Source organism: Melitaea cinxia, chromosome Z (genome assembly GCF_905220565.1).
Source record: "Melitaea cinxia chromosome Z, ilMelCinx1.1, whole genome shotgun sequence".
Lineage (NCBI taxonomy): Eukaryota > Metazoa > Arthropoda > Insecta > Lepidoptera > Nymphalidae > Melitaea > Melitaea cinxia.
This window is the reverse complement of record NC_059424.1, coordinates 1,195,800-1,209,239: the sequence shown is the minus strand read 5'-3', so window position 1 is coordinate 1,209,239 and position 13,440 is coordinate 1,195,800. Positions and strand designations below refer to the sequence as shown.

At 33.5% G+C, this 13,440-nt stretch overlaps 1 protein-coding gene across 1 annotated transcript in view; it reads left to right on the top strand.

Moving 5' to 3' along the window:
* The window catches only part of LOC123668346 (proton-coupled amino acid transporter-like protein pathetic), a 44,970-nt gene extending 31,889 nt beyond the window's left edge, over positions 1–13,081 (top strand). Inside the window, exons 2-6 of the mRNA XM_045602085.1 lie at positions 7,326–7,411; positions 8,806–8,946; positions 9,523–9,795; positions 10,213–10,770; positions 11,004–13,081. Of these exons, the coding sequence (XP_045458041.1) occupies positions 7,326–7,411; positions 8,806–8,946; positions 9,523–9,795; positions 10,213–10,770; positions 11,004–11,418 (1,473 nt within the window). The 3' untranslated portion in view covers positions 11,419–13,081. The remainder of the gene's footprint in view (positions 1–7,325; positions 7,412–8,805; positions 8,947–9,522; positions 9,796–10,212; positions 10,771–11,003) is intronic.
* Positions 13,082–13,440: the final 359 nt, after the last annotated feature.

The window sequence follows — 13,440 nt, the reverse complement described above, 5'->3', positions numbered from 1 at the left end:
TTATGACTGAGTAAATTTAGTTAGAAAATAAATCCTTATTACACCTTTGAAATAAGTTTACAGTATAAAGTAGAACTAAGTCGATCGTAGCACGTGTAACTTACGGCAACAAGTTAGTGTAAGCTTGTGATGATACACTAAACTATATCGAGAATACTTAACAAGTTGCGAGGAACTCGTTGAAGTTAATTCCATTCGCATCTAGGTACATAATATATATATATTATTACTAGCTGTGCCCACGACTTCTTCCGCGAGGAACTTAAACACATTATTGTTCAGTTCGCAGAATTACGAAAAAAAATATCTAAAAGATAACTAGCCTAAGTTACTCCTTATTACATCAGCTATCTGCCAGTGAAACTCCTGTCGAAATCGGTCCAGCCGTTCAGATATTAGCCGGAAGAAAAAGACAGACAGACAGCAGACAAAAATTGTACAAAATGTTATTTTTGCTATATGTACCGTGTATGCATCCATATGCATTTGCTAAAAAGAGGTTATTTTAATATTACAAACAGACACTTCATTTTTATTTATTTGTATGGATAATAGCTAACTGAAGTATACCAAACTTTCTTTACGTTTGTATATATGTGTGGATACTGAATTATCTCAGGTGTCGTAGCATTGTAGTTAGTATTTAAAGCGTGTAATGTTCTATTATAATATATATTTTATTTAACATTATAGCATTTTTTTAAATAAAAATATTATGAATAACTATTAAAGATAAATAAATGTACTATAGACGGCGCCACGGTCGTTTAGACCGAATATAAAATCATCATATCAAAAATTTCGATCTAGCGGTTACATCATTCCATAGCTTAATTGCCTAAGCACCGAGGTTAGATCCCCGCTGGAATGGTCGATTTTTGATATGATATTAAAAATTGTATATAAATAAATGTAATAATAAAAAAATGATATCTGGCGTGAACTTTGGGAGGCCTATGTCTAGCAGTGGACTGCAATAGGCTGAACTGACTGACTGACTGACTGATAAATAAATAACTAACAACTAAATTAAATAGTTAGTGTTTTTCCAATCAGTTATCGTCGCCTTGTCCCACAAAATTACCACTAAACTGAGGTAGGGCACAGCTCAACTGAACTAGAGCTCAGCAAGAAATATCCTGCTAAAATCTGGAGCAGCCTGGGAACATTACAGCAGATCACAGCTAAATATAACTGCTCTTAAGCAGTGTTGTGTTCCTGTAGTGAGTAAGGTGATAGAACTCCTGGGGGGATCGAGATAGGGCCAGCAACGCGTTTGCGGCTCTTCTGGCGTTGGAGACGTCTATAACATACGGTAATCGCTTATCAGGTGAGCCGTACGCTTGCTTGCTGACCTAGTTGTACAAACAGAAATACTGACTAAAAGTAATTTTTGACCGTTTCTTGTTTCTATAATTTAGATACCAACAATTTATACTGCGCCAATTCAAATTTTCGATAAGTTGGTTTCTTTAATGGGAACTTGATAAAATGTGTTTTTATAACTACTAAAGAATTTTTTAAATTGTAATGAATACATTAACTACTAAGGATACAAAATTTCAAATAAGTTACTTAATTAATATAAACGGTATCGCGTTTTTACTTTTTATAAGCTTCTATGGTAAAGTTCGCTTTTTTGAATTAGCTTAGTATAAATTGTCGGTGTCGATTTACACACATCACTAGATGACTGCGAACAAAATGGTGATGCATTTCATATCTATATTAAGTAATTGAACAACCACCTACATTATCAAGTTAACGTTCTTTTGAAAAAGGTTTCATTTTATTACAATCCAATTAAGTAGAAAATTTTAATGAAACTGTAGAATCATAAAACATAAAATTTTAATAAAAGTACGTCGACAAAAAAAAAACGCGGAACAGCATCAAAGGTTCTATAAATAAACCGAACGCTTTTGTGCATATTTATTAAAACAATCAATTATATCAGAAAACAGCCTTCGCAACATTTAGTAATGGGTAAAATATTGTTAAGCTTCTGATGGCATATTCATAAGCAAGATAACAGGAGTATGAAAAGTGGGGACTCACTTTTTTTTAATACACTTTTAAATAAGTTTTGAAAAATGTATGCTTGATCATATCTGGTTCTAACCAAATAATTCTAATTTTCACCAAGATAGAATCAGAACGATAAGATTATAACGATTAGCGGAATTAACGAATTATGTTATAACTGATGTAGGGCACGGCAGGAAATTTCCTGCTCAAAATATGGAGCAGCCCAACTGGGGTAGTACCTTGACCTTACAGAAAATCACAGCCCAATAATACGGTTTCCAAGCAGTGCTGTGTTCCTGTTGGTGAGTAAGGTGACCAGGGCTCCTGAGGGAATTGGTGTAGGGTCGGCAACGCGCTTGCAATGCTTCTGGTGGTGCAGGCGTCTTTAAGCTACGGTTATCGCTTACCATCAGGTGAGCCCTACGCTTGTTTGCCTACCAAGTTGCATAAAAAAAAATAAAAAATAAAATATTATGGGATTTAACCTTATCTGAAATAAGCTAATTACACTCAAATGAAATAAAAAGTATGTTGTATAACGGTTCGAAAGTATTTCAATTACAATTTGCATCATTTGAAATATACAATCTTTTGTATATACTTTGAATTATATTTAAATACTAAAGTTTCTCAAAATGCTAAAATTTCATATTTATTACGACCCTAATTTTATTGTTCCATTTAAAATTCTTCAAGCATTAGAACACAGGATATTCGTTCAGAAAAGTGAATCTAACTTTTAATTTTGTTACATGAAAATAAAAGTTATGTTATATATTTATGTATAACGACCATTATTATTATAAAAGCGACATAATTTTGTCACACTTTGTACAAATACGGACAGTTTATCATTTTGTATAGGCTTTTACAAATAAATTATTAAATTTTGTTTTTGGTGCTTAGGATATTTCGTTTATTTACCCTCTCAAGTGAATTTAACTTAACTTTTAGTACTTTCGTTTTACAGACACTTTAAAGAATTTAGTATTCATTTGAAGACGGGAATTTAGTATGATTTTTTGTTACTTTCTTTTTCTTTACTATTTTTAATCAGTTGGTTAAAAAAAATAATTACGTAAAAAGTTACGTAAATTACTAAGTACTTCGTACCGATTTCTTTAAAGTAGTATTTAGTTGTGTATTTAATTTAAAGTTTTTTTTTCTGAATGTAAAAAAATTACTTTTTATAATCGAGATATATTTATAGTTATTCAAAGTTAATGTTTGATGTGCATATTCATATTTTGATTTTTTTAAAGTAGACATTTAGAATTTATATATAAAAAAAAAATATTTGGGACGTCGTGTACAGCTTTTTTTTAGTTTTTGTGTTCCATTTTTCCAATTTTCGAGCAACATTTTTATTGGTATAATTTTTTTATACAAAATATTATTCACGTTATATAAAAGAATCGCTTATTATATATTTTTTTATATTTAGATGAAATTATTTTTAAAACGATAAAAATCTGAAATTCAAAAAAATCGCAAAGCAAAAAATTTTCAACATTTTTTCAAATTTAATAAAATTATTTTCTTACCTGTAGTCGCTCTTCGCAATGCAAACTTTTTTCGCAACGCCTTTTAATATTAATTAAAACAAGATCACTGATAGTAAATTTTATTTTTTAAGAAAATTCCGAATTTTAATTTAACTTGCTTCCAATTAGCACATACAAACCCTACTCGTCGAGATGCATCCAACAAACTAATTGACAACTCGCCGATTCCCGCGCAAACTCCGCACCCAGCTAACCTCCTCCACGCTTTACGCTCCTGGTAGCCGTTATTCAAAATCAGCTCAATACCTAGATTTCAGGGATGCCCTAGCTCAAAGCGCATGTGTAAGTCCTGCGCACTACGATTTTACTGTCGACAACCTCCTACCTAACTCACCGATCCTGATCGGCGTCCCGGCAAAGAGCTCAATGCAGCTCCGCCGGGCTACACGCATGCTCACTGCACCGATATCCGAGTGCATTACCTGTTGCTACCCGCATATACCCGTTTATACGATATAGTCTAATGGACATCTGACGTCCTATAGTACCTGCGCTGCACGCATGCGTACTTCATCTTGCATCTGATACACACATGCTTAAAAAACCACTCTTAAGTTAACTTCGTTAAAAGCAGAAATTTGATTTATCGGAATGACATTATTCGACTTATTCACAATTTACGCTATTGCAATGTAGAAGCGCATTTCTAGAACTTTTAGACATAAATATGTTATTTAAATTTTAACATCTGCATATTTAAATTTTTCTTTAATATTAATTATTACATTATATTAAATTAATCGTTAGATTATCATATCGTGAGATATCAATGAAGTAGGTATGTAAAGTGAAGTAAGTGGACAATTTATTCATTTAACAGATTCTCAAACTCTTTTTTAACTGTGCCATCCATCTCAAAGGCATTATTTAGTCACACTCCTTATAGGTTATGTGTTCCTAGTCTAAAGTCCGAATAATAGCTGAATATATAAGCCAAACCAAGCCAATTTTCCAAGCCAACCCAGCAAAGCTTCTTCTCCTACGCTGTACATACTGTCTAGCTACTATTATGCTCCTAACTCCCTCTATACAAGAGAAGATTCTCCAAAATTTTCAGTGCAGGGTAAGAGCAGGAAGTAGCAGAATTTTGCAAAAATAGCATCCAAGTTACTGGGACAACATGCTAGTTGAGGAGAAAAAACTGCACAAGTTCAATGCATTTCGCACGTGTATATTTCATCTCTGTTTTGCTCAATTGATGTACTTATGAGGTAGAAAAAGATCGCGGCAATTTTCGGATTCAAACCTAGTTGCATTGCGCATGTAGCTTTCAATTTAATTTCAACCGTATGTACCCACACTCCTCGCACTTGCAGCCAGATATGAGTGCATTCCGTTGTTTTGATTAGCTACCCAGTTCTATAACATCTCACGTTCATGGTACCCTAGTGACAAAATCTATCTCGGAACTATTTGTACTTCGAAACTAGCGTAGTTTTTGATAGTGCATGTTTGATTTATGAAGGTAGGTGTAAAATTTTAAATATTATCAAGCACTCAATTTAATGTTTCGAGCATAGAATTATTACCGAGGTGTCAGGAGGCGTGTCTTGTAATATCATCAAAGAATCCTTCAGAGGCAATTTAGTAAAATGCGCATCAGTTTATCAAACAATGAGCACTTTTGTCGTCACATGTTATAAGTGAATTACTTATTAGCGAATCGTGACGGCTGTGACAATGGTGGCATTATTGGTACTGATGGTGGCGATGTCGCCATGACTCTGATTGTTGATATTATCAATACATGGAACTAATATTTAAACAATCACAATCACAGCGTAGCTTCTAGATTCAATAACTAACACGTTAGAACTGGAACAGTTGACGTGTATTCCATCATGATTTATATGAAGATACATATTTCTTAAGACGTCAGTTTTATACGAAGGTAATGTCTAAATAATATTTTTCCTTATTTTATTGTTTTGTACATACATAGTGTACATATCATAAAGTATATATTTTTGTTTATGAGAAACAAGTAGATATTATTTTATATGCTACCTAAACCCACTTAGAGCTGAAGTATAAAAGTCATAAAAATATAAAATTAGATGTATGTATGTGTGTACTACATCATGATATAAAATTATTTATAGTTACAAGTATAAAGCGTTTTTCTACAATGCTTCTATTAGGATTTTTTCCAATGAACTAATCTGTAGCAGGAAGCTAAGTAAATGATAATAATTTGCGGCGAACAGAACTCGTACATATTTCTACTAAATAAATGTCGGAAATTATATAGAATGATATTTATTTATTGCATCAGTTTGTAGGATGAGATAAGGTGCGATTACGATTACGATTAGAACCATCATATCGAGAGAGATAATTCTTATGATATTTAAACAATCACGTAATTTTTAACGAAAAAAATTTGAACGAAAATTAAACGACGTTAGGACATTGATTATTTACTTTACATTACAGTTACACTAATATTTCTATATTTATACATACACAATACGTTCCCTTAAGAATTTAAATTAAGTATAATGTCCCGATTCATAAATAGTAAATCCAATCGTATTAATTAATGTTGACTCTCCTTCATATTATTCATATGAATAATGTGTAATCAAACGAATTTAAAAGTCTGTCTGTTTGCTCCCCAGCAATATCGACCCAATTATTATCTTCTGATAGGTATATCTACACGTTTTGCAAGAGTTAACAAATATCTCTTTTTAAATATTATTCCTGGTGGAAAGCTTAATATATTAATAGATATTACTTCATCGTTTGTTTCGCAATTTATCAAAACAGAGCGTGATAAGCAATTTTTTTTTGACATTAAACGAAATGCGTTATTATATAATAGCCTCTTCATCTACCAGCAAGCGAAGGATACGCGGTAGGCGGCAGATGATTACTAATTTGTTATTGGGAACTAGTTTGATCCCGTTCAACACAATCGGAGCGGTTAACAACTATCGATCGCTCGCCAATAAAACTCTTAACCTCTCCAATTTAAAGTTCAAAATTGTTAAAAAACATTAAACGTAGTAAAGTAGACGGTCGACTCCTAACAATAAAGGGGAAATTATAGCATGCTCTCGAAGCATTAAACACTGTGTGACTCACGTAAGCCCAAGGGGTACACCCCACTCACCTAATAGCTTAGGGTGCAATTAACTAGTTGATGTAACTTTAAAACATGTTTTAATATCTAAATTTTTAAGCCGTTCTTGAATATAAATAAAAATATCGCACGAGAACGATTTGTTGTGGTACGTTGGGCTTGCAATTTACGCGGAGTACTCTGGAGCCATGGTTAATAATAGTTCACCGAAATAACATTGGTGATCACGTGTTTACGTTGCGAAAACAGAAACGCCCCCGGTCTCTGTAGCCCGTGCTGCCAGACCGAAGCGTCACTGCGGCATTACTCAAAATAATATATCCTCACACACCTTGATATTACTGAGAAAAATATAACGCAATTCGTAACAAAATAACGAAACAAACCGAAGATCCGGACAAATCTTTCTTAGCTTATGCAATGAGTATAATGTTGTTATTTTTGACGTTGGAAATGTGAATGTCTTACGAAAAGCCAACGCGAAAGTATTATTTTTAACTAAACTTGCGACGTAAATATTTTGGCGCATTCTCTCCCAAAACATATTCGTTTTATTTCTTGGCGTCTATCATATAGACTATAAGAGAATAATACATAAACTTCTGTTTGCAGAGTTTCTAAAATGTTATTTTCCATTTTCACAGAAACCCCAATTGCGGCCGATGATAGCCGAATATGATCCCAAGAGGAAAGGAGTTAAAAATGATCTATCAGATGTCGTCATGGTCAAGTAAGTGATAAAGTTTCATTTATAGAAGAAGATATATCCTCGATCGATCATCGAGCTTTGACTTGAAACACGTTGTTAATAATATTACTTCGATTTGATATAATAACACATCTGGACATTTTGTATGTTGTACTGCTTTTGAGATAATATTCAACTTTGAGCATGCTTCACAGCTTGATATCATTTTTGTTGGCAAATTGAATTTGAATGATAACTGTTATTAGATGAATTCGGAACATATGTATTGTAATAATACTGACATTTTTGTTCAACAGGATAGTGAAAAGACTTTTATATATATGTATATCGGTATCAAATATAGCCGCAAATAAGAACGCTCTTGGAGCGTTGCGGGTCCCTTCGACACTTGTGATCTATATATTCATCAATGTTTTGTCGTTAAAATGGTATTTTATATTGTATGTTGACTGTTAAGTACTCGCTACTTATAACGAGCTAATAATAACGCTCGACGCCGTTCGGAGACGATCCGGGAAGACGTGTGCAGCTTCCACGAGATTAAAGTCGTTCGTCGACCTTGATCATCTCGCAATGGACTCATACACCGGTACATCATTCCATTATATGGTTTCAATTTTGTTTATTTATTTTATTTGGTACTGGTAATTATTTAAAAAAAAAATATGGTTACCGAAGAGCCGTTGATTATGCTACTTTCGCGCTTGCGCAGAATAGCCACAACGCGCTCCCGTGCGCCATCTCTGTTCAGGCTCGGGATTGGCTCTCAATCTCCTTATTTGTACAAATTTGATCTAGCTTTATGTCCGATTACTAAATAAATTCATTGGCTATTAAATATCAATTTTTATATAACAATGTATGTTTAGATAAAACATTTCATTTTGGATTTAGAAGATTAAATGATATTTTCCAAATTTCACATTCAAACTACGCATGCAGAAATACGTAAAGCTGTATTAAATTTTACGGTTGGGCCATATATTTGTAAATGCCGAGGCTTAACAGAGTGAAACGCACATTTAAAAAAAACTGTACATTTTGGAGACCATAATGAATGTATCACACTTCACCCAAAACACTTACACAAAAGACTACATACAGATATACGATATGTTCGCGAGTAGTTCTAGTAGCCACACCCAGGATTCCCACAGACCGACCGACCACAATCCCGCGGCCGCGAATCACCTCGTTCACACTCCGATTCAATCACCATTAAGCTTCAAATGTGGCGCTTTCTATGTTCTCACTATAGGCTACCATTACATTTCAGTGCTTGAAATCAGTATAATGAATAATTAAAACTACACTCTTATACCCACTCACTGTTAACCTATCAACATCAATTTAATATAAATATAAATTTCCAAAGATTTCATCTGCTATAATAGTTTTGTATGAACGATTCGCAGATACAAAGTTGATCCGAATGAGATCCCTGTGGAACAGCAGGCGGGTTCCACCCTCCCCCTCATGGAGATTCCGGGCCGGGATATTGAGGCTGACGAGGATTACAACCCCTTCGAGCACAGAAAACTAGCACACCCTACGTCGTAAGTTTAGCTGTTTACTTGATTTTTCTTAAGTTTTAACTCTAAATATATATTAATAAGAATAGGCTGAATGTATTGAAAATATTTATAATACTATTAAACGAGCAATTCTTGTATATAATTATATATAGAATCTGAATCTAGGAAACGGCTCCAAGGATTTTCATGAAATTTAATATGCGGGGGATTTCGGGGGAGATAAATAAATCTAGCTATGATTCATTTTTAGACAATGTCGTTCTATCCCAGTTTTTAGACAATGAAAAAATGGCTACAATATCGTTACAATACGAAGGTAAATTTCGCACTTGTGAATAAAGCTGTAATAGCTCCGGTGGGAAATCAGCCAGTCGCGATGGATCGAAAAGACCACGATTCAAATCCTCAAATTTCCAGATCGATTATTATTTTTTCTTTTTTTTTTTTCTAATTGCACTCGTTATTTTTTTGCTCGGTCACTCAGGTACTTTGCATATTATACTTGATTAATCTTGAACTAGTAACGAAGAACTTCTAAATTGTTTTCGATTGTAAATTCTCTCTTTGGTGCTGATTGCATAATTTATTGACTTTCAGGGATATGGATACTCTCATCCATCTTTTAAAGGGCTCACTGGGAAGTGGTATCTTAGCAATGCCAATGGCCTTCATGAACGCTGGTTTATACTTCGGTCTCGTCGCCACGTTTATGATTGGAGGAATATGCACCTACTGTGTGCACGTCCTCGTGAAAACTTCTCACGAGCTCTGCAGGAGGATACAAAAACCATCTCTAGGATTTGCTGAGACCGCTGAGGCTGCATTCTTATCCGGACCACCAGCTGTGCATAAATTTTCAAGACTTGCCAAGTAAGATATTTAAGCAACAACTACTAAACTAACGTTCCATTATTATTAAAGTAGTACTCGTTTAAACGGAGATTACACAGAAAATACATGGCAAGAAGTTATAACAATTTAAGGCTTTCTCTCAATATAACTAATTATAAGTTATAGAGAACACACTAATGTTACACTATTTTATCCTCAATAAATTGATAGGAATAATTAATTAAATGTAAAAAAAATGTAAATTCAAGAAATAAAGCGGCATGGAACATAACCTAGTTTGCCAGTTGGCATTTTTTATTTCAATTAACCTGAGTGAATGTAAAATTAATCATTAAATGTAAATAAATAGAAGAATCTTAGTAGCCTTGTGAGCCTTTCATTCTTTATGTAGAAGGTTTTAAAGTATAGAAAATAAAACTGTCTTCTTTTTTCCAGAGCTATGATAAACTGGTTCCTCGTGATCGACTTACTTGGTTGTTGCTGTGTATACATCGTATTTGTCTCCAAGAACGTTAAGCAGGTCGTGGACTACTATGCCAAAGATAACAACTGGCTTCCCAATAATCTTGACGAACGGATCTACATGGTAGCGCTCCTACCTTTGCTAATCTCAATGAACCTTATCAGAAATCTTAAATACCTCGCGCCTTTTTCGATGATTGCTAACCTGTTAGTCGCAACTGGAATGGGAATAACATTCTACTACTTATTCCAAGACATTCCATCTGTGAGCACGCGTGAAACATTTGCTGGATTTGAACGCTTACCGACTTTCTTTGGAACTGCCATCTTCGCTCTTGAAGGTATTGGTGTCGTTATGCCCCTTGAAAATAACATGAAGACTCCGACTCACTTCATTGGCTGCCCTGGAGTACTTAACACTGGCATGTTCTTCGTGGTGTCGCTCTATGCCCTGGTTGGATTCTTCGGCTACTTAAAATTCGGGCCTGCAACCGCTGGCAGCATTACTTTGAACTTGCCTGATTATGAAGTGTAAGTATTGATATAGTTTACCACATGATATTTTTCAAAACATGAAACCGTGTAGACAGTTCTAATGTACGAACAATATTACCAACAGCAAATGAAATTTGCTATATGAAATTTCTTTACTATTACTATTTTCTTTAAGTTATTTATATACTTATTTATGATATTTCTTTTACTACATTTAAAAATCTTTTACATTATAAAACGAATTAAAAGAAACTTAACTATGTTTTCAGATTGGGTCAAAGCGTGAAACTCATGATCGCCGTCGCTATCTTCTTCACATACAGTCTGCAGTTCTACGTTCCAATGGAAATTATCTGGAAGAACGTTCGCCATCTCTTCGGAGCCAGAAAAAACCTCGCAGAATACAGCATTAGGATTATTCTCGTGATCTTGACTCTCTGCACATCCATCGCTATTCCGAATCTTGGACCCTTCATATCGCTTGTAGGCGCCCTTTGCTTATCTTTCCTGGGACTGATCTTCCCCGCCATCATTGAAACCGTAACCTTCTGGGACCGCCCCAACGGACTAGGGCGCTTCAACTGGGTGCTCTGGAAGAACATGTTCCTTGTCTGCTTCGGAATCCTCGGATTCCTGACAGGTTCCTACGTCAGTATTCTAGATATAATCAGCGGTAAGGAATAAACGAGTAACGCGAAAGACTAAGGTAGAATATAAGGCTCAAATTGAATGTTTTAAGGGCTAAGTTTTTTCGGTATTCGCTTTTATTATAATTATTATTTTATATTATTTTACTTTAATAGAGATTCGTAACTATCGTGAGTTTTCAAAGCTCAAATGTTATTTTTCGAGATTAGTATTACACCCATTGTGGTAGTTCGCGTAAAGCGGGTTGTGTATTTATATATGTTTATTTAGCCCCGAATCTCTGTAGCCATTTCACATAGATGTAAGAAAATGTAGATACCTAACTTTATGTGTGAGAATTTTTCTAGTGCATTATCGAAATGTGATAAAATATTAGGTTACGTGAAAATGCATTATTTGCTATATGTAGAAAACAAAACAATATTTTGAAAGGTTAAAACAAAATCGAAGTTAAAATTTCCACGTGTCTAAACTTAAAAATGAATTGTAGTTTTTGGGGCTCCCGTTAGGCCAAATATTTCAAGCAGACAAAGGCATTTCTACTCAATAGGGGAATAATGATTTTAATAATATATCAAACCATATCGAAAGAACGCATTTACTTTATATTTTTGGCATGCCGTGTTGTAGGTACCTACTACTGAGCCATTTGTACCGTCTCATAGTGAGGACGTAATCTATACATATTTATAGTATTTAGATACATTAAGAATGTGTATTTTTGTATTTATAATGCTTCGTGTAGTATGTATCTGTGTAGGACAATTAATATTTCGAAATATTCAATAATTTAGATGACGATTAAAAATCGCAACGTGTATATTGAATTAAAAAATATTAGTTATTTTGCATTATGAAATGTAAAACGTATGTTATGTCTTTGAAAATTGTGATAAACGGATTTCATAGTTTGGACACATTAAGGACCTCGGTGTCGCGATTTTCGGTTGATTAAAATTTTAAAAAATACACAGACACGTACAAAGACAGTAGACAATTTTATCGCGACATCGATTCTCATGATAAAAACAACTTGACTTGTAATTCCACAATTAATGTAATATATTTTCGTTTTTTTTTTTTTTGTGATGGTTAGGTTTTCAAGCGGTTGAGTTTTTACTTCATCGACTAAAAATCCGCCCGAATGTTATTTATACTTTTTAGTAAAACTTAATCATAGAGCTGGTAATACACGTGGTTGTTTTATGAGGGCCCTTTTGCCTAATGAATTTCAGAATTTGTTATTATTCAATAAAATACTATTATTGACCAAATACTTTTATAATTCATTAAATTATAAATCGAAATAACATCTTGATATTGTTTTACTTTTATGAGACGTCAATAATCGTATTTTTTATCTTTTTTTAATTGCAAAAATATTGTGAATTAGTAACAATTAAGAGTTGACTAGTTAGACAAAAAAAGACTACTAAAAATATTCAAATGTAACAAAATATTTTACTGCCTACAAAATAGTGTAAGTCAATTCTTGAATGGCTTTTTTTGAAATGTTTACTAAAAATAATAACGTTACTATTATTATATAAACACGAGTAATATAATATTTAAAGTAAATAATAGGTTTTCTTACTTCAAGAAAATCATTCCTATTAAATATTTTTTGGTATGCATCGAAACATGCCAAGAAAGTAGTGATTGTTTTGTTACAGTATTAAAATAAATCAGTTTTAAGGGATATTTGAGTTTTATTTCACGCCAGTAGTGATGGCAACATTTTTACATAAACGCTTCATACTCAACGAACCCCAGAAGGATTTTCTCCTACAATATAATAAACACACAATACACAAGCACAAACGTCCAGACCACGACATGCATTTATCTCCCTATGCAAAAAATCTTATAAAATATGGACAAATGCAGACTAAATTCTCATAGCGAGACAGTTAAATATGAGATCTAATAGACTCTCATATGATGTGAGATCTCATATCTATAAACTAGTTGACAGCACTAGCAGCATTATTAAACAAAAGAGTATATATACGTGTGAGTGTCAAATACATGGTAGGTGTGAAATGTTTTTCTTATGGA